This window comes from Leucopleurus acutus (genome assembly GCF_964270905.1).
Source record: "Leucopleurus acutus genome assembly, chromosome: 10".
NCBI classification, from domain to species: Eukaryota; Metazoa; Chordata; class Mammalia; order Artiodactyla; family Delphinidae; genus Leucopleurus; species Leucopleurus acutus.
In genome coordinates, this window is record NC_139153.1 from 932,976 (window position 1) to 953,769 (window position 20,794).

The 20,794-nt window shown below is 61.3% G+C and overlaps 1 protein-coding gene across 4 annotated transcripts in view; it reads right to left on the reverse strand.

Annotated features, from left to right (window-relative positions):
* Positions 1–744: 744 nt before the first annotated feature.
* Positions 745–20,794, reverse strand: part of UROC1 (urocanate hydratase 1) — a 37,955-nt gene continuing 17,905 nt past the window's right edge. For all 4 annotated transcript variants that reach the window (XM_082847758.1, XM_082847759.1, XM_082847757.1 and 1 more), the window contains 14 exons: positions 20,587–20,653; positions 20,361–20,504; positions 19,286–19,374; positions 17,308–17,370; positions 16,797–16,976; positions 15,780–15,877; positions 15,545–15,617; positions 14,414–14,535; positions 13,979–14,049; positions 11,282–11,380; positions 9,720–9,819; positions 6,972–7,053; positions 2,462–2,561; positions 745–1,745 (listed from right to left, as the gene is read on the reverse strand). In XM_082847758.1, coding sequence (XP_082703884.1) covers positions 1,605–1,745; positions 2,462–2,561; positions 6,972–7,053; positions 9,720–9,819; positions 11,282–11,380; positions 13,979–14,049; positions 14,414–14,535; positions 15,545–15,617; positions 15,780–15,877; positions 16,797–16,976; positions 17,308–17,370; positions 19,286–19,374; positions 20,361–20,504; positions 20,587–20,653 — 1,429 coding nt within the window. In that variant the 3' untranslated portion in view covers positions 745–1,604. The remainder of the gene's footprint in view (positions 1,746–2,461; positions 2,562–6,971; positions 7,054–9,719; positions 9,820–11,281; positions 11,381–13,978; positions 14,050–14,413; positions 14,536–15,544; positions 15,618–15,779; positions 15,878–16,796; positions 16,977–17,307; positions 17,371–19,285; positions 19,375–20,360; positions 20,505–20,586; positions 20,654–20,794) is intronic.

Genomic DNA, 20,794 nt, shown 5'->3' on the forward strand with positions numbered 1-20,794 from the left:
ATAAACGACTGCTCCAGAAAACACCTGACCCTCTGAGGGCCTGTGCTGCCCGTTTTCCCAGAACACAGAGAGTCTCACCCTGCTCTTCGCCCTGAACTTCCTGGGTGCGCTGAAAAGTCAGCGGCTGCAGTGGCTGGTGACCGAGGCTGCGGCCACTGCCCTGACTGCCCCTGGGCCCGGTGGCGGCTCCGCTCTGGGTGTCAGCTGTCCCTTCTCCCTGCGGGCAGCTGAGGCAGGGGCGGAGACTGCTCACTGGCGGCCTCAGAAGGGCGCCTAGGGCGGGTGTGCAGCCCTCACACGTGGCCGGAAGCCTCCTGAGACCCTGCCCTGAGGCTGGCCGAGCCTGGCTGTCCTGAATAAGCGAGGGTGCTGGATGGGAAAGGAAGACGGGAGGGCCCGGTCTTCAAACTGGACATATCCTCTTTGTCTCTCCCTAGGAACAGGGAATGTCCGCACAGATACACGCAGCAGGGTGCCCTCCGTGGAGACTTGTTGGCGGCGATACGACATCTGGACCCCGTGCTCGCTGTGTGGAAGAGAAGCCCTCCCAGGATGGCTTTAGCAGGTGAGGACCAAGGAGAAGGGGAGGCCATCCGGGCCTGCCGGGAGCCCAGGCGCCTCTGCCTTTCCACGTGCCTCCAGGTGCCGCGGTGAGCCTCACGGTCACTTCCCAGCAGGGCTGCGGTGCTCCCAGGCATCACACCTGAGGTTCCGGCAGGAAGAAGGGACAAAAGCAAAGAGCGATGCAGCCGCGCCTGTCCGTTTTTATTACAGCTTTCCCGGAAGACCCACCCAGCAGACTTCCACGGCGCCTCGTGGGCCGGAACCAGGCCAACGGCCACTCCTAATTACAAGGGAGGCTGGGAAATCAGCTACTTTTTACGCGCACGTTGCTGCCCAGACAACAGTGGGGTTTTGTTAGCTCAGGCGAAGGTGGAATGGCCCGTGGGGAGGACTCGGCCCCCCGGCGAGATGTGGGGGGCGGGTGTCAAGTTTTCTGCGGCTCCTTGGAGACCGGCCCCCAGTCTCTTTCTCAATTTGAGCCTGTCGTGGGAACCAAGGAGAATGAGAACATGCTCAAAGCTGGCCTCTCTGTGCAGCGAGGTCGCAGGTCTCGGGCGTGGACCGCCGGCCCGGGTCAGGCCGTCTCTGCCTGGTCACCTGGCGGTCCCACGCCAGTCGGTCGGTCGGTCGGGGGAAGGCGGGGCGATGGGCGAGAGCCTGGCCAAAGGAGCACCTGGCCCTTGGCGGGAGGAGGGACAGCAGGCGGCCCCAAGGACTGGTCAGTGCCCCGCTCGGCCACTTCTCACGGCACCAGCCCCCCGAGCCCACTCGGCGCCAGGCCTGAGCACCCAGCCCTGAAGAAGACCCCCACTGCCTTCCCGGGCCCCAGGGAGCCGCGTGGGGACCGCAGAGGTCCCCGCCCTCTGGCCTCAGCTGTAAGCTGGGGGCGCAGTGACACTCCCTCCGGGTGGTGAGCCCCAAGAGGGCGTGAGCACAGCTCCTGACCCAGGAGAGCACGGGGAGTAGCGGAGGGAGCCGGGGGGCTGTGAGGTGAGGGCGGGGCCGAGGTGGTGAGGGGACCACAGGGCTCTCGGTCCCGCTCACAGACACAGGGCCCGCTGGAGCACACGCTCATCCGCCACCTCATGGGGCAGCGTCACCACCAAGCCCCTGTCCTCCTGCATCGTCTGGCAGATGATCTCGTAGGCCTTCGGGTTCCCGGACCAGCAGCGGCGGGCCACCTGCCGGCGGGGCGGGGAGAGGGCGTGCAGTGTCGGTGCCACGTCGTCGGCGGGTCAATGGGTTCCCACCAGGCGTTCCCAGGTCACACCTCCTCCTCTCTTGGCCAGAAAACTGACCCACCCGCCTATGACGACGTGACACTCGCCATCCTTCTGCCCGAACTCCGCCCCCCAACCCCGGGCAGGGGCCCCAGGCCAGGCCCAGCGTCCTCAGGGCCCCCTGGACGGTGGCCTCGGCCCTCCCCCCACTTCTGGCTGCCTTCCTGCCACTGCCCACCTCCCCCAGCCATTCCCTCACTGCCGCACCGCCTTCCGGACGAGGACCAGCCCCCTCTGATGGGGCTCCGCCCCTCCACTCTCCTGGGCCACCCAAGTCTAACCCTAGCGCAGGGCTCCCAAGCCCCTCCCCATTCCACTCCCATCTGCAAATACCCCCCATCACCCCCTGACCTCGCGTTCGTGCTGCTTCCCCCTTCAGGCCCGCGTGGCCATAGAGACGGCTGGAGCCCCGCACCACACGCGCACGCACAAGCAGGCACGCGAGCGACACCGCTCGGGCCCCCTGCGGACACAGGCTGGGCGGGAAAGAGCCCGTCTGAAGAGGAGGGAAACCCTGGCGGTGGCTGGAGGGGAGACACAGGAGCAGCGGGGCCTCCGGACTGTTTTCTGGGAGGGGGGCAGGGCCACTGACGGGGAGGGGCCCGGGGGTCACTCACTCCGTTGGAGACGTCCCAGCTGAGCATCGTCTTGGCCTTCTGCTCAGCCTCCTGGGTCCCGTCCAGCACAAGGCCAAATCCCCCGTTGATCACCTCACCCCTGCGAGAGGCAAAAGGTTCCCAGGTCACGCTGGGTCTGACCCTGCGAGGGGCAGGCCTGCTTGGCAAGCGCTGTCTGGGGAAACAGCCCCGCAGCCCGGAGCCTGCCTGTGCCTAACGGCCGAGGGATGCAGTCTGCCCCTCGTGCCTCCGCGCTCCACCCACAGACCCCAGGCCCCACTCCGGGCCCCACGTGTCGCCTCCGTGGGGGGCGGGGCCACCTCTTCCGGGCCCCCACGTGGCTCTCTTCCTGCCGTCCTTCGCGCTCGTCCTCCTGTACTCGCATTCGGGGTCCTGATTACTTGATTTGAGGGCCGAGTTCCCGGATGCCCAGCATTTGCTGGACCACCTCCTCTCCCGGGTTTGACGTGCTCTGGGGTCCCTCGTCCCTTGAGAGCTGTCATTTCCATTCTCATCACCCACGTGTGCCAGTGCCCGTCCTCTCCCGCTGCTTGCCCCGCAGTTCCTCCCCATCAGCCACGGAGACTGCGTCCTTCCTGAAGCCTCGGGATCCATCCTCACCCTCCACGTCTTTCTCCAAGGCTCCTGCCCAGCTCACATCCCTGACCCTCCAGCCCCTTTCGGTTACACACACACGAAACGCCCTCAATCTTGTCAGCTCCTGCCAGGTTTTACTGCCAGGCTCAGCTCTCAGATGCTCTGGCCCCTCCGGCCTCACCCCCTTCTCTGCCCAGCTGGACCCTCCCGACAACCTCAGCCAGTTCCCACCAAGAGGGTGAGGACCCTCTGCCCCATCGCACCCAGGGAGCGGAAGCGGAACTCCTGCGCCCGGGCCTGCGTCCCTGCAGCCGGCCGCCCTATGCCCGCGAGAGGGCTCCCAGCACTTCCCGTGGCCCCTGTGGTGGAGGGGGCTCTGCACGGATTCAAGGTCATCACCACTCGCTTGTCAGAGGCTGGTGCCGGGGGTCAGAGGACAAAGCAGGCGGCAGCCACAGTCCTTTGACCAGAGAGGACTTTTGGAGATTAGAACGACATCTTTCGTTTTGGTAGCCCGAAGCCCAGATGGTCAGAGAGCAAAGGTGCCCAGCTCCAGGGGACCTCTGCAAACCCTGCCTGGAGCAGTCCAGGGCCCAGGAAGACAGCAAGAAAGGAGGACCTGTGTCCCGGAGCAGTTGCTGGACAGAGAACGGTCCCGTTGAGAAGGACATAAAAGCAGAACCCTATGTCACATGTACCAAGAGTCAGTGCCAGATGTACTAGGAAGGAAGCACTCAACATTATAAGATGAACAAGAGCACGCACCTCAGGAACAGGACCCTGGGAGAGCGACTCAAAGCAAAACAGCAGAGTCTGTAACTCTGGCCCAGCAGCCCGGAAGCCCTGGGTTTCAGGCAGTGATACCGGCCAGGGCTGAAGAGGTTATGCAAACAGGAATCTTCATGCCGGGAACTGTGGCGCCCACGGTGCACACACAGTGACGGTTCACGTTCACGGGAGGGGGGCCTCGGCAGGGCGGGGCCTGTCCTGGCTCCTTCACAAGTGACTGCGGGTGGCTGTGCCGGGAACCCCAGGCAGAGTCACATTCTCGGTGCTGCTGCCTCATAGGTGGGACCATCGAGGTGATTCGACGAGTGTCTCTGGAGACACCCGTGCACAGGTCGCGCACCACAGGAGCCTTAGCTGCCGCGACTAATCTCCACCGCTAGCCCGCAAAGCATGCTGCTACCGTGACCATTTGTCCAGGAGAATCAAGCTCCTTGGGGAGCCCCATGCACAGCCGGGTTCGAGATATGCTCTAGTGAGGAAACAGCATCTTATCCAGATAAAGACAGTGCATTTATTCCTCAAACATGTGAGGTCCCGGGGCTGGACCGGGTGTGAGGACAGAAGGCAGGGACACAGGGACTGAGGGGAAGGCCCGGACCCTCCCTGGAGGGACGGAACCACACAGGCTCTATGCAGCCGTCCAACCTGCCGAGACCAGGGACTGACGGCCGACTCTCCCGCTCTGCGCCCTGTCTAAAAGGAGCAGATGGGAGGGACCGCGGGCGGGCAGCACAGGACGCACCCCAGCACACAGTCAGAGCAGACTGGGCAGAGCGGGGGCCGCAGAGCAACCCAGTGCCGACACTGACCAGCTCAGAAACGGGAAAGCAAACTGAGAGGTATCAGGGTGGCTTATGACTTAGACACTTGCTTTTCCATACAAGAAGGCAAAAGCTATAGCTGGAGACGGAAGGAAGAACAGGCATGGGACAGATTTTTCCCGCTGATCTTCACAGGAAGGTTTGCAGCAGTATCTGGTGGATTAAATCATGCATGTCTGTGTCTGATGGATTCCGGGTGAATCTGAGGCACTTTCCAAAGGAGCCCTCGAGGGCGGCCATGACCGAGGGCCTCGGGGCCAGCGCCTCGCCGGCCGCGCCCCGTCAGAGCCTAGGGCAGCCTGGCAGTGAGAGGGGACCCCGCTCTGGGAGCCCCGCGCAGAGTCAGCGGCGAGCACTGTCCTGAGGCCTCGTGTCCTGCACACTTTCTCGGGGGCTCCGTCCTGCCTTCTGCGGTCCTGTCACCAATGTCGCGAATCCAGGGACAACAGATCTGGGTCCAGATCTGGCTCCACCAGCACCTCCGGCCCCCTTCAGAGCTGCTCTTGCACCTGCAGCATGACTCAGCAAACCCTGTGCCAACACACCAGGCGCTCCCTCCCGTCCTGGTTTTCTCCAGCCTGTGTCTCTGAAAGGACACGCGATCCGATCACATTTTCCATTCATGAGAGCCACCTGACTGGGCTGCAGCTCGGAATTCCGGCCTCGAAGGGCCCAAGGCCAAGCCAGCCCCCGGGGACGCTCTGGAAGCTGCAGCGTGAAGGACTTGGCTCTGGAGGGCAAGTCCAGGCTTGATCCGGCCAAAACAGGCTCAGAGGTCAGCTCAGAGGTGGCCGGGCCTGGGCAGCTGTCTTCCTCTGCGGGGCCACAGCGCCCCCTGCTGCTCTGAGGAGCCAGGAATCCCACGCGACCAGAGCTCCCCAGGCGACCCCCCCACCCCCACCCCCGCCCAGAGGCCACGCGCACAGGTGTAGCCCCAGCTGCCTGCTGCCTCAGTTTCCGCATCTGTAGATGCATTTCTTTTCCAAGAGTGGGTGAGAGAGGGGATTCAAATGCTTGCCATGCGGTCCACTTGCAATAAACGTTAGTTATACATCGTTCTTAGCAGCAAATATGACATCACGGTTTATAACAAGAAAGACGTATTTGGTCTTTGCCCACCGTTCCTGGCACAAGCTCCCAAAACCCTTGCAACTTCCTCTGCTGAGAGGGATGAAGGTGTCTTTCCTTATGCTGATGAGCTGACTCTGGGAAAACACCCAAGGATGGGGCTGGATGCCAGTGGAGCCGCCGTGTGATCAGAGGCCTGGAACGTGGGTCCCAGCCCCTGACCTTCCGGGAGGGCAGGGGGGCTGGAGGCGGGATCAGTCACCAGTGGCCGTGATGTAGTCAATCACAGCCGCGTAAGGAACCCTCCACAGAAACCCCGAAGGAGCGGGTTCAGAGAGCGCCCAGGCTGGGAAGCCAGAACGCTTCCACGTGCTGCCGTGCCTGGTCCCAGCCCCACAGGGTCCCTTTGGGTCCTCAACTCGTGTATCTCCTCATCCGGCTACGGATTCACATCCTTTGATAGCTTTTGTAATAAATCAGAAACCCAGTGACTAAATGGGTTCCCTGCGTTCTGTGAGCTGCTCTAGCAAACCAGTGGAACCCAAGGAAGCGGCTGCAGGGACCCCTGATCTGCAGCTGGTGGGTCGGAAGCACGGGTAATACTGTGCACATGTGACTGGAGTCGGCAGGTGGGTGGGGGACAGCCCTGTGGGACTGAGCCCTCAGCCGTGGGATCTGACATTATCTCTGTGCTGACAGTGTTGGAACTGAGTGGAACTGCAGGACACGTAGCTGGTGTCAGAAAACCCCCTCGGGTTGGAACTGGGTGCAGAATTATAGGGATGTCCCCACGAGGGAAATGTATCTGTCGCCCAGAAGGGAACCTCCCAGAAGCCCTAGCTCCTTCGTGGCGTGGGCTGGAAACAGGCCTGGCTGGGTAGAGAGGGGCCAGGACCCAGGGAGCCCAGAACACAGGTCCCCGCCTCCCAGCCCAGCCCCTGGCGGAGTGAAAGGACGGGGCCAGAAGAGTGCTGAGCATTCCCTGAAAAATATCTGTGAAAGCAGCATGAAAACGACAGGAAAGGGTGATTTACGGCGTCCACGGCGGGCCTTGGTGTCCCGCGCGACGGGTGAGACCCCAAAGGTGGGGTGTTGGGCAAGGCCCCCATTTCCAGCTCACACGAGGAGCCCTTGGTAGCGGGAGCTCCAGGAAGCAAGCCCAGGACCCTGGAGGAGACCCCTGAGCCTTCCACAGGAGCCCCAGCTGCACCACCGGCCCCCAGAAACCTCCTTACCAGCCGACACCCCCGCCGTTGTGCAGGGCAACCCAGGTGGCTCCCCGGAACGCATCTCCCACGAAGTTCTGCACGGCCATGTCTGTGGAAACAGAGCCCTGTCAGCGCCCGAGGAAGGCAGCCAGGCTGGGCCAGGGTCTGAGGGACGGATGGGAACAAGGCAGGGCAACTGCAGGAACAGCGGAAATTTGTATTCTCAGAGCCAAGCAAAGCAGGACAATGAACAAGTGCCCGACGAGCACTGTTGCCCCTGCTGTCTTCTCTCCGGTGGCAGGTACAGCGCCCCAGAGGCACGGAGGACAAAGGAATTCAAAGGGATGTGGTGGCAGTGTCAGCTCAGATGACAAAGAGCGTCAGGCCCACCCTTAGAGCAAACACGCTAAATTGGGGGCAAACTGCAGATCACCAACTGTCCTCGGCCCCTCAGAGGCCCGAGGTCCCGGGGCGGCCAGCTACCCAGGACTCTGTGCGGAGGCAGGCACCTGCCCAGAACTCTGTGCGGAGGCAGGCACCTGCCCAGAACTCTGTGCGGAGGCAGGCACCTGCACGGAAACGGAACCCGTGCCCCACTCGTGTCTAAGGACTCGCTGAGTGACAAGCCTCAGCGTGCCTGAGACCGAGGCCCCTGGGGACACGGACAGAAGGGTCGGCACCTTCCAGCGGGCTCTTCCTCCAAACCCCCACTTGTGCCCACAGAGAAGAGGAGGGGGTCCTAGGAATACTTTCGTCCTAGTGCAGGGCTATGAGATACAAGAAAAGCAGCTCTAGGACCTGGAAAAGGCCAGGGAGCAGATTCTCCCCTGCAGCGTCCTGAGACGTCACAGCCCTGCCTGCACCTCGACTTACGCCCCGAGAAACTGACTTCAGACTTTAGACCTTCGGAACTGTGAGGGAACACATTTGTGCTGTTTCCAGCCTCTGAGTTTGTGGTATGTTGTCACCGTGGCCAAAGGATACGAATGTAAACCACATTAATATCAGAGAACATCAGAGCCAGCAGTATTATCAGGGATAAACAGGGACATCACACGATGATACAGGTCAATTCTCCAAGAAGAGACAGTAAACCTAAACAAGGGCACACCTAACAACACCACTCTAAAACACACGTGGCAGGGCTTCCCTGGTGGCGCAGTGGTTGAGAGTCCGCCTGCCGATGCAGGGGACACGGGTTCGTGCCCCGGGCCGGGAGGATCCCGCATGCCGCGGAGCGGCTGGGCCCGTGAGCCATGGCCGCTGAGCCTGCGCGTCCGGAGCCTGTGCTCCACAACGGGAGAGGCCACAACAGTGAGAGGCCCTCGTACCGCAAAAAAAAAAATAAAAAACACATGGCAAAGTGGATGAGAACTGAAAAGAGAACAGACAAATCCACACACACAGTTGGGAACTTTATCACCCGTCTGTCAGTAATTTATGGAACAAGTCAGCAGAAAGTCAGTAAGGACCTACACACCAGGAACAGCATCACCAACTGACGTGAACTCACTGACATTTAAAGAACAAGCCCCCAAGTTACCGCAGAAGACACCTTCTTCCCATGTGCCCCAGGATGGACCAATACAACCCTTAGCAAATTTAAAAGAACAGAATGAATACACAGTGAGCTCTCAGACTATAGTGGAATTAAATCAAAAGTCAGTAACAGAAAGATACCAGAAAAATCTCCCCAAACTTGAAAATTTAAAAAGATACTTCTCAATCACTCATGGGTCCAAGAGAATGTCTCAAAGGAAATCTAAAATATTTTGAACTGAATGATAATAAAAATATATTATGTAAGAATCTGTGGGATGCAGCTAAAGCAGTGTTTAGAGGAATATTCAAATTCACTCTTATTAGAAAAGAAAAAAGGTTTAAAATCAGTAACCTCAGCTTCCACCTCATGAAACCAGAGAAAGAAAACCAAATTAAACCCAAAGTAAATAGGAAGAAGGTCATACTAAAGATTAGAGTACAAATCCATGAATTTGGAAGCAGAAAAGCAATTTGAAAAATCATTTAAACTAAAAGCTTCTTGAGAATCTCAATAAAAATGATAAACTTCTAGCCAGACTCATAAAGGAAAAAGAAAGAAGACACAGGGGCTTCCCTAGCGGTCCAGTGGTTGGGGCTCCCTGCATCCACTGCAGGGGGCATGGGTTCAATCCCTGGTCGGGGCACTAAGATCCCTCAAGCCCCACAGCAGCCAGAGAAAAGAAAGAAAGAAAGAAAGAAGCCACAAACGACCACCATCAGGAAGAGAACAGCGGACCCCACAGACGTGAAGAAGATAATGAAGGAATACGACTCTATATGCATGAATTCCATAACTTAGACGGAGTGGACCCAATCCCTCAAAACAAAGTGATGTGGGGGGTGCTCCTGACCGTCCACCTCCTTCCCTTGGGATCCCGTCCATAATGGGAGGAGCTGCAGGTGCTGGGAACCAGAAGGCCCCCCAGGACCGGAACGCAGCAGCTATGGGGCGACAATAACAATCGCGGTGGCTGCAGCAGCAGCAGTCCCTCCCTGAACGCGGCCCAGGTGCACCCGGGTCTCGGGCATCCACCTAGCTGGGCCACCTGGCACCCGCCCTGGTTTACCACTGAGCCCGCATCCCAGGACCCCTCCCTCCGTCCTGGGCTGGCCACCCCGTGCCATGCCTCTCAGAGGCCAGCACCTTCCTGGCAACACCACAACCGACTGAATGAATCACTTGATCGTTAAATAAAATCCAACAGAGACAAAGCTTAAGTTTGCTGTGCTCACCCGCACAGAAGGCAGAGCCGTCACGGATGTTGGAGGTCTCCCTAAACGGGCTGTCTGTGCCGCTTACGTCGTGGTGGTCTCGGCTCAGGACCACCGGTGCCTGCAGTGCGGGAGGACACAAGAGGTCAGCTACCCGTGTCCACTGCCCAGCACAGGGCAGAGGTCAAGGGGCAGGGCACACCCGGTGCCCTTCGGATTCCCCTGAAAAGTAACCTTCAGCGGGAGGAAGTGCAGGGTTTCTGTTGCCCCCGTGGCTGCCCAGAGACGCACTTTCTAGCCACCTGGAGCCCCATGTGCTCTCCAGGTGCTGGGTCCGAGTCTCCTCAACCCCACCCACACTGTCACCACACCCACTTTATAGAGGAAAACTGAGGCCCGGAGAGGACAGGACCCCTCCCCGATGTCACAGGGCTGTAAGGGACAGCCTGGTGTTTCGACGGCACTAGAGGTACCGGGATTTCACGGCTTCAGCGTCCGAGGAGCTGCCCTGCCCTTGAACAGGCCAAGTATGCTCCCCCTCTTCACCTCTGCCATGAACCACCTGTGCAGTATTCCAGCACCTTCTGGATACTCAGGCCTCCGCTCTGCGTCTGCAAGGCAGCAGGCCATCCTGACCCCTGTCGCCCCACATGTCACCTCATTCACAGAGCTTGATACCACTGAGATCCCCTGAACTGATACGTTTGCCTGCATGTCCAAGTGTCCCTCCACCAGCACCAGGCAGGACCCTGTCTACCTTGTCCTCTGCACAGCAGTGCTGCAGCAAGGCTGGCACCAGGGGGCGCTTGGGAAGGAGTTGGGGGGGGAGGAGAGATGGGGGAGGAGGGAGGGGAGGTGGGAGGGGGGAGGGAAGGAGGGAAGGAGGGACAGGGGAGGGAAGGGGGAGGGGGAGGGAAGGGGGAAGGAGGGAGGGAAGGGGAGGGGGATGGAAGGGGGAGGGAAGGAGGGATGGGGGACGGAAGGGGGAGGGGAGGGAGGGGGAAGGGGGTGGGAGGGGGAAGGAGGGAGGGAAGGGGGAGGGAAGGGGGAGGGAAGGAGGGGAGGGAAGGAGGGAAGGAGGGACAGGGGAGGGAAGGGGGAGGGGGAGGGAGGGGAAGGAGGGAGGGAAGGGGGAGGGGATGGAACGGGGAGGGAAGGAGGGGGGAGGGAAGGAGGGGGAGGGAACGAGGGAAGGAGGGGGAGGGAAGGAGGGAGGGAGGAAGGACTAAGATGCTGTCTCTGCCCTGCCAGCACTGTAGCACCGTAGCAGGAAGTGCGCATGCACCGAGCGAGGTGGGCAGCGCTGACCAGGAGGGAAATGGGGAAAAGCAGGGAAGGTTGTCATGGTTTGAAAGGGACAATTTAACAAAGCCACATGAGACACTCGTGGGAAAGCCACGTTTTGAGGTTACGGGAGCCTCTTTTCTGATAAGAGGTTCAGAGAGGGCCCCTGACTGCCCAAAGTCACACAGCAGGGACCGAGTTGCCAGAGCCTGGGTTTGAGGACGGGCCTCCTCCCTCCCGGGCCTGGGCTGGCCTGGTGGGGAGGCAGGGGAGCCCCTCCCAAGCACAGGACAGCCCACCTTGATCTTCCCACGGGCGATGGCTTGGTTGAAGGCCATGGCGATGGCCACACGGCCTTTCTGGTCCGAGTACAGGATCCTGGCCTGGGAGCCCACCACCTGCGGAGAGAAGGGTGAGAGCTGACCGACGTGGGGACGCTCGGGAGACACGGCCACCAGCAGTCAGACGGCCGCCTCCAGGGAGGCAAGAGGCGGCTCTAGAGTCCAGCACTCACGTCCTGCCCCGCGCGTCCACGTGCAGGCTGGGCCCCCAGATGTCCCTCCTGACCCATCCCCGCAGGGTTAACCCCAGGGGCCTCCGGGACCCTGACTCGCCTGTCTCCGGGGATATCACCTCCTGCGGGCGTCACCCCGCTCGACCCTTCCCACCAGAGTAACCTCAGCACCCCACGAGGCGGTTCTGACGTGTCTGCCTTGCTCCGGCTTGGCACCCAGAATCTCCTTAGTGAGTCTGTGAGGAAGACGCTACTGTGCTCATCACAGGCCCCGTTGCACAGGTGAGGAAACGGGCCGGGGAGGCTGAGCCCCTGCGCACCGCCACCAGGACGCAGCCCCTTTGGAGCTGGGGGGCACTCACTGCGGGAGACAAAGGCTCCCGAAAATGAACCGTTGTTACTGCTAGCACAGCAGTCATCGTTAGCACAGTGGCTCTCAGCCGGGCGACCTCTGGGGATGACTGTGGACATTTGGGTGCTGCTGGCATGGGTAGGGACGCTGCTAGACTATGGTCCCCGTGACCAAGAAACTCCAGCCCCCAGGCGCTCGAAGAGGTATTAGCGCCCATGTTCACAGCAACGTCATTCACAGTAGCCAAGGGGGGGAAGCAACCCAGCGTCCACGGCCGGCGATGGAGAGACAAGGTGTGGTCCATACACACAGGGAACACGATTCCGCTTAAAAAGGAAGGAAATCCTGACATGTGACCATGTGGATGAACCTTGAGGATATCACTGAAATAAGCCAGACACAGAAGGAGAGGGGAGGGGAGAGGGAGCTAGTGTCTGACGGGGACAGGGCTTCAGCTGGGGAAGATGAGGAAGTTCTGGAGATGACGGTGGCAATGGTTGTACAACAGTGTATGTGCTTAATGCCACTGAGCTGTACCTTCAAAATGGGTCAAATGGTAAATTTTATGTTATGTATATTTACCACAATCAAAACAAATTCACCTGGCCCCAGATGTCAGCAGTGCCGAGACAGAGAAACCCTGGACTCTCCAAAGGGGGTGCAGATGTTTCCCTCAGCTGCCCAGGGATGGGGTGAAGCACGGCGGGCGGGGGGGCGTCCACAAGAGGCCCGAGCACGCCAGCCTCTCAGTCAGCCTGTGGCTTCCTCGGCCTCCCGCTTTCCACCCAAAGGGCTTGGTTTATTTGCGCCAGCTGCCTCAAAATCTTTTTGGAAAAACTGTACCGTAAACCAGCACGGCAGCCTTTCAGATTTCCCGGATCCACAAACAGAAAATGGGAGGAACTGACTCAGGACTGCCAACTTTGTCAAGAGTGTACATTAAAAGAAACAATTAAAATGTTAAAAGGACAACCTTCTGTGATCACCAACTTTCACGAGCCACGAGGGAGGGAGGGAGTGGGGGGGAGGGAGGGAGGGAGGGGGGAGGGCAACCTGAAACAAGGGGGAAAGACACCATGTCCAGGTAACTTTAACTCAAACACAAAGAGAGGGTCCTGCTCGCAGGCTGGGGGGGCGCCCAGCTGGCCGCCCACACGCCCTCAGCCCTGCAACCCTGCCGGCCCCTTCTCGGTGGTCGTGGCCCTCCTCTCCGGGCCTCCCTGCACTGGCCCCCCATCTCCACCTCTTCCCCACCCTCCCAGGCCCAGGCCCTCAAGTCCAACAGCGACGGCCGTGGGCATCTCAGGCTCCAGGTAGCTGGCACGAAGGGCTTTGTGGAGAAATGCATTTGTGACCGCTGGGCCAGGAGGCGGCGGCAGCCTGGGTGGACAGGGCTGGACCAGGAAGCCCAGGACAGGCGGCTCAGAGCTCGGGGGAGGCCTGGCTGAAGCCCAGGCCAAGGACCCACTGGTCCAGACGTGGTGGCGGCATCCGGCCATCAGGGTCTGTGGTCAGAGGCCTGTGACCCACACGCCCATTGCTCACTTTGCCCTGGTGCATCCGGTTGGCTGTCTCCTCAGGCCTGTGCACTGGCTGACCCCTCCGCTTCCCCCACTGTCACTCCCCCCACCCAGCCCCCAACCCCACTTAGACCTGAATCCACAAGGCAGCTCCTCAGAGACACCCTTCTGACGGGTCCGTGTAAACCAGTCCCCACCTCGAGTCACCCGATTGGTGGTCACGCTCACAGTCACGGAAACGCCCATCCCCCCAGCCCTGGCCCCGCAGAGCGTCAGAGGGCCTGCTCCAAGCCCCACACCACAGCCAGGGGGCACGCGCCACCTCCAGCATCTCCACCGCGCAGACAGGACGGGAGGCTCAGAGAGGCCAAGCCATTCACCCCAGGTCACACAGCGGAGAAGCCGGGAGACCTGGCTCCAGGGCCCAGCAGGCGAGTGAGGGGAGGAAAGACCTGCCTGACCCTGGTTGCTGCCCCGGAGCCCAGGCCCCCTTCTGAAAGGTCCTGGGCTTCTCTGCCCAGCGGCCCCTGGGTGAGGTGGCCAGTGGGGACATCACCTAATTGGGCACAGTCCAGCTGCCCACCCTGCCCCCACCAGGCTGAGCCCTCACCAGCCGGTGCTGGGAGGCCTCCCGGATCCAGCGGATGTTGTCCACGTACTGCTGCTCCACAGCCGGATTCACTGCAGGGAGAGGGGAAAGGGTGTCACCGGCACCGGCAGCCCCTGCCCCACGGTGGGGGGTGGCACAGACCCTCCTCGCGAAGGCTGCAGGGCAGAGGCACCCGTCTGTGTCCACAGACGGACCCACAGATGGCCTGGAGCAGCTGTGACACGGAGACGCAGAGGGGCCTGGACACGGGGGAATGGAGCAGATGGACACAGGGGCAGCTACAGGGAGGCAGAACACCATCAACAGGCACCACCCAAGGATGTGTCCTGTGCCCACGGGGCCAGGCAGGGGACCACGTGTCCAGGTTGCCCAGCACCGCCAGGCAGGTGCCTCTGGGGGTCACCGTGCGCCAGCATCTCCAACCAACAGCCTCACCTCCACCAGCAATGGCCTCCTCCAGCACTGACGTGGCCAGCTGATCCGTGACCACCAGGTCCTGCGGGTCCCCGGACGTGCACACCCAGCGGAAAGGCCCAAAGCCCTGGGAGAATATGTCCCTGCAAGGGCAAAAGGCTCGTCAGCTGGGGGCTTCCAGGCTGGCTGCACCCCTGGCTGGGGTCACCACGGTCCATGGTCGGCGAGGCCGCAGGTGCTCCAGAACTGAGGAGGTGAGGGCTGTGCGCCAGGCGGTGGTTCGTGGGGGCCTGTGCAGTGAGTGGGCGTCGGTGTCCACGATGGCTGCCGGAAGCCCCCAAGCCACGAACTGGACGGTAACTTCCCCCAGCCCCCTCTGTCCCCTCGGTGTCCTTTCCCCCAGCTCCCCTCTCAGAGCTGTACCATCTCTGGCTGCAGAAGCAGGGAGCTGGGACACAGACAAGCAGAAATTCCTTAAGTTGCTGTTGGAGACAACCTGAAAACCAGGCAACTGAAACTAAATATTGGGACAAACAGTAAACTTAAAGCCAAATCTGCTTTAAGTGGGCTGACCTTCCGAGGGGACTCCAGGCAGAGGAATGCAGGGGCCTCCCTGGGCTCCCGCGCCCACCCAGCCCCTGCTGGGCTCCCTTCCCACTGCCCCCTGGGGACACCCCAGTGGCCCTGGCCCAACTCTGGCCCCTCCCCTCCCACAGTGAACCTCAGAAGGACGCGGGCCTCTCTCGCCCCCCGGGGGTCCCCTCCGGTGCAGATCCGGGGCTGCTGCCCACCCCACCCGACCCAGCGGCTCAGGCCCGAACTCCACCCTGTCCTCTCCCTCCGGCCGCTCCCTGGTCCCTGCTTGTTCCGGCCCACGTGGCCAGGGAAGCACACGGGCTGCAGGGATCAGGCCCTCCGCCGCCCACTCGTGGCTCGGGCGTGGCCGATCCTGTTCTCTCCCTGAGGCCCTGCACAGGGTCTCTCGTTTTCAGCTCCTTTCCCCCTGCATTTTGGGGTGGAAAGCCCGTGACCCGGTGCCGTGACCACTTGGGGCCGAATGCAGGCCTCAGCACGTGGCCTGAGCAGTGGGGAGAGGAGGAGATCTTCAGACCTGCATGTCTACGACAGACGCTGGAAGGGCCCATTACTCACCCCATAATGTGCTGGACGTACGAGGGATAGCGGAACTCCGTCCTGTCGGCGCCCGTCTTCCCCACGTCAGCCCCTGTGCGCGGAGACCCAGCGTCACCTGGAGAAACCGAGGCCCAGCGAGACCAAGGCCCCGGCAGGGCCAGCTTCCAGAAGGGACACGTGGAGTCAACCCGCGGGCCACACTGCCCCGCCCACGAGGCCTGCAGAGAGGGAACCCTCCTCCCTTCTCGCTCACCTGCTCTCTGGGCCTCCAAGAGGAAGGCGTTGCCATAGTCCCAAAAGAAGAAGTTCTCCTGGGCCAGCCTGTTGATGGCCGAGACGTGCCTCCTCAGGCTGCGAGAGGTGCGGTCAGTGGTCAGCTCAGCACCGCCCGCCGGGGCTGAAACCGCAGCCGAACCCCACGAGCCCCACCTCCCTGCTGACTCTTCCCCCAGCTGACCCCACCCCTCCTGGCTCCACCCAGCTGACCCCACCCCTCCTGGCTCCACCCCCTGCTGACCCCACCCCTCCTGGTTCCACCCTCCTGGCTCCACCCCTGCTGACCCCACCCCTCCTGGTTCCACCCTCCTGGCCCCACCCCTCCTGGCTCCACCCCTGACTGGCTCCTCCCCCAGGCTCCACCCCACCTGACCCCACCCCTCCTGGCTCCACCCCAGCTGACCACACCCCTCCTGGCTCCACCCCTGCTGACCCCGCCCCTCCTGGCTCCACCCCTGACTGGCTCCTCCCCAGGCTCCACCCCCACCTGACCCTACCCCTCCTGGCTCCACCCCTTGCTGCCTCCTGCCCCGGCGCCTCCTTCCTGGAAGCCCCGGTCCGTGCCGGCTCCTCAGGTCCCCCTACCCTTCAGGACCCTGCAGGCAGCCCCTAAGCTAGCGCCTGTGGGTCGGGTCGTCAGCCAGCCAGCCCGGCGCCGGGACCAGACTCAGTGCTGAATAAGCAACGGCCTCTTGCAGAAGCGCCTCAGGCTCCCCTCCACCAGCACCTGCTCAGCACTCGCACGTGCTGGAAGCTGCCCCCAGTGTTTTGCAAATGTCACCCCAGTCTGTTCCCAGCATACCCACAGGCCAGGGAGCCCATGACCCCGTGTGACAGAGGAAGAGACAGAGGCCCAGAGAGGTTAAGGGTCTTGCCCGAGGCCACACAGCTGCCCCAGGAGAACTGGGCAGAGGCCAGAGCCTCCCAGTCCAAAGTTCCTGCAGGCCATGTGTACCCCCATCCCTCCCCCGAGCAGCCCTGGGACCTGCATCACCTTTCCTGGACCAGGGCTTTGAAGGCAGCAGGGTCGGAGGCCATGAGGCTCTGGGCCTCTGCGAAGCCCAGCTGCACGGGGTAGTAGCCACCGTTGAACGGGTTGTGGCAGGACGTCTGGTCTGACCCCAGGTCCACCAAAAGCTCCCCCGTCGTGTCCAGCTCACGGACCAGGCGCTCCCTGGGGAGACTCAGGTGGTCAGGGCAGGGCAGGCAGTGCCGGGGCCCGAGCTCAGGGTCCAGCCAGGGGGGCACGCAGCGTTTCCCAGCCCACACGCCCAGTCGTCAGGCATGGAGGCTCATCCTGCTTTCCCTCTGGAAAGATCCCTGGCGGGAGGGCTGCCCGGCTGGGCAAAGGCTGCCGTGAGCTCGGCCAGGATCCGGGCCATGAAGGTTGGGAGCAGAGCCTCAAGCTGACACTGGAAGCCTTGTGTCCCGGGAGCACCTGGCCCGGGACCTTGGCTGGGGGGGCTCACCCGGTGTCCTCGAGGCTGCCAACTCCCCCCACTTACCAAAGATCCACCACGTTGCCATGGTACCCAAGGCTGAGGGCCTCCTTCCTCTTCCTCGCTTCCCTGGAAGGGGCAAGGGCAGGACAGATGGCCCCACCGCACCTGCCCACGGCTACCCACCCCCAACACACAGGCCCCAAGCTGGTGGGGATGCAGAAGGCCCAGGAGGCACCCAAAGCACCACGTGTGAGCGTAGGCCTGAGATGCAGGGACCCATGAGGTGTGTCTTTTGAGGACCCAGGCCTGAGGGGAACAGCAGACTTGAATGCCCTCGGGAGGACTGGCTGGCAAAGGTGACCACCCCTCCCCCCCCCAAGGTGTAGAATTCGATCAGTAGAATTAGGGCTGCTGCTGCGAGGACTCTAAAAGGGATGTTTGTAGAACCCACTCAAGGCGATCCTTAAGTAGCAGATGTCACAAAAGGTGGCTCTAAACATTATTTGCGGGACTTCCCTGGTGGCACAGTGGTAAAGAATCCGCCTGCCAATGTGGGTGACAGGGGTTCGAGCCCTGGCCAGGAAGATCCTACGTGCCGCGGAGCAGCTAAGCCCGTGCACCACAACTACTGAGCCTGTGCTCTAGAGCCCACAAGCCACAACTACTGAGCCCGCGAGCCACAACTACTGAACCCGTGAGCCACAACTACTGAGCCCGTGAGCCACAACTACTGAGCCTGTGCTCTCGAGCCCACGAGCCACAACTACTGAGCCTGCGAGCCACAACTACTAAAGCCCGCGCGCCTAGAGCCCGTGCTCCGCAACGAGAAAAGCCACTGCGATGAGAAGCCCACGCACCGCAACGAAGAGTAGCCCCCACTCGCTGCAACTAGAGAAAGCCCGCGCACAGCAACAAAGGGCCGATGCAGCCAAAATAATAATAAATAAATAAACAAACATTATTTGGAAAAATAAAAGGACAAAAAATGAAAGCATGTTTGGGGGAAACAGATTTGAATACATGAAAACCCCACAGACATGGGAGGGTCCCATCTCTGCATCTCCGCAGCTCAGGGAGCAGAAATGGGACCAGACGGCTGCTTCAGGCATTTGTGACACTGATGTGGACTGTGTGTGTGTTCATGCGTGTGACCGCAGAATTAAGGACCCAAACTGTGTGTGACGAGAGGGAGCCGGCATATGGAAGAGGGAAATTTAGAGATGACAGAAATGTCACAGTGGTTGAAAGCGTGTGTGAGCATGGGAGTGTGTACGTGCGGGTGTGCAAGTGGGCACGTGTGCTCCAGATGCACCCACAGGACTGGGGCCAGATCAGGTGAGACCCTTCAGGCCACACTAGGAGGTTGGAACTTCTCCTGTGAGAGTTTTCTGCCAGTTTTCAAAGATCTATGTCCAAAAAGTACCCAGTCCTGGTAATGGGAATATTTCTCACACTCTGTGTGTCTTTGAACATTTTTACATAAGCCCCCTGGAGACCTTGGGCGAGTCTAATTGCAGCAGGTGGAGCCCCCTGTGCAGAGGTGAACTCCCCAATGGGGCTCAGTTCTGCAGAGCAAATTCGTTGAGAGGATGCTTCGGAAAGGGCACCTGATCAGCGGCCTCCGGGGCAGCCCTGCCCCGCCCCACTGAGATAGCTGAGGAGACAGCACGCAGCGGGGAGGGCCCAGCGCCACAGGACCAGCCGTAGCCCCCTTGGGGAGGAGGACGGGCCTTGCAGAACCCTACGGGATCCTGTTGAGGGAAGCTCCACCTCCCAGGGGTTGAGCAGATCCAAGCAGCACCTACTGTGTGCCAGGCTCTGGGCTGGGCACTGAGGCACCACGGGGAGAAACGCAAGACATGCTCTTTGCAAAACTGTGGCCGAGCGCTGGGGTCACCGAGAAAACTACTGAAGTCTGTTAGACCACAGGTATGGGCACCACGGATGCACACGGGCTTCCCCCACGCTCGCGGAAGGGACCAGCGAGAAGCAGAAATTTAGACGGTCCCAGCCCGGTCTCCCCCCGAGCCGGACACTCTACCTGAGTCTTTCAATGCAGCGGTCCAAGCTGTCGGTCACTTCCATCAGCCAGCCTTGCTTGTGGCGTTTCATGAGGGCCGCCCCATCCACCTGGGACCACGAGGCACGGGTGTAGATCACCCCCTTTCCCACAGAGCCAGGCAGACCCTACGAGCTGCTGTCAGTACTGACTCCCCCTCCTGCCTCGCATCAGCAAACCTGGATTTCGCTCAGGGTGACGCCATGCTCGGCCCCAGGGGATGAATCACATCCTACCTAATCACAACTGCCCTCCCACCGCTTCCAGCCTCCCTTGCGGATCAGAACGTCCGTATGATCCCATACTGACTGCTGAAGTAAAAGAAGCAGTTTCTAAGGCATTATTTTCCTGCTAAAATGGAGTCAGCCACAGCCGGCACTTCCCCTGTGCCCTGCCTTGAATGTAGATGTGATGGCTGGGGCTGGGGCAGCCACTGTGTGTGCACAAGGAAGCCCAAGAGAAGCTGGAGATGTTGACCCTGACGTGGAGCTGCTGAGCCAATGCCAGCCCTGCTGGCTATGCGAGAAAAATAAAACCCTCTTTGTGTCAGCTGCTCTCGTCGGGTTTTCCGTCACCTGCAGCCAGGTGGGCTCCTAACAAGTACACCTGTGCGTGTCACAGGCTTACTGTCAGCCACATGCAGATCCCACGGGCGCGTGCCCCCTGCTTTCCTCCCGGCCGCCCCTTCTCTTCCGCTCCCTGCCCCTCTTCCTGCCGGAGGAACTCAGAGCCAGAGGGAAGGTTCCTGCGCTCTCCCCGGCTCTCCCCCCACCGACCGACCGACCGCTCTGTCCGATATGGGGGAGCCTGGCTCACTTATTCACAGGCTGTACTCCAGGGCCCCAGGGCAAGGGAAGCCAGGCCTCAGGGTGGCGGTTTCACGGCAGAGTGTAGGCAGGCACTGGCCCTGGCAGGTGACGGGCACTTGGAAGGCAGGGGCGTTCGCTGCCCTGGGGACCCAGGCTGGGAGGCTTGGGGGGTGAGGGCGAGAAAAGAGGGGGCAGGCGGGGGTGGGGGGCTCTGGAGGGGGGGCAGGGAGGCGCTCCCGCCAGCTCACCTCTGCAATCACGCCGACGCACCCCACGATGACGGCGGCTTTGGCCTGAGCCCCACTCATTCCGCCGAGCCCGGAGGTGACGAAGACCTTCCCGGCCAGGTCCTGGACGCCCAGGTACCGCCGCCCGGCATTCAGCACGGTGAGCTGCAGGGCGAGGACTCGGGCTCACGATCCACGCCAGCTTGTCCACCCCCAGGCCCGTGGGCGGGCGTGGCCCGTCTCTCACCACTGTGCCGTGGACGATGCCCTGGGGACCAATGTAGCAGTAACTGCCCGCTGTCATCTGGCCGTACCTGCCCACAGAGGGGGAAGCGGGGTGAGCCGGTGCCTGGCGCCCCACTTCACAGGGCCTGAAACGCACTGTCATCACCCCAAGTGCAGCACTACCTTCTCCTTCAGAGACAAAAGAAAGCTATAGAAAAGGCCACAGCCCC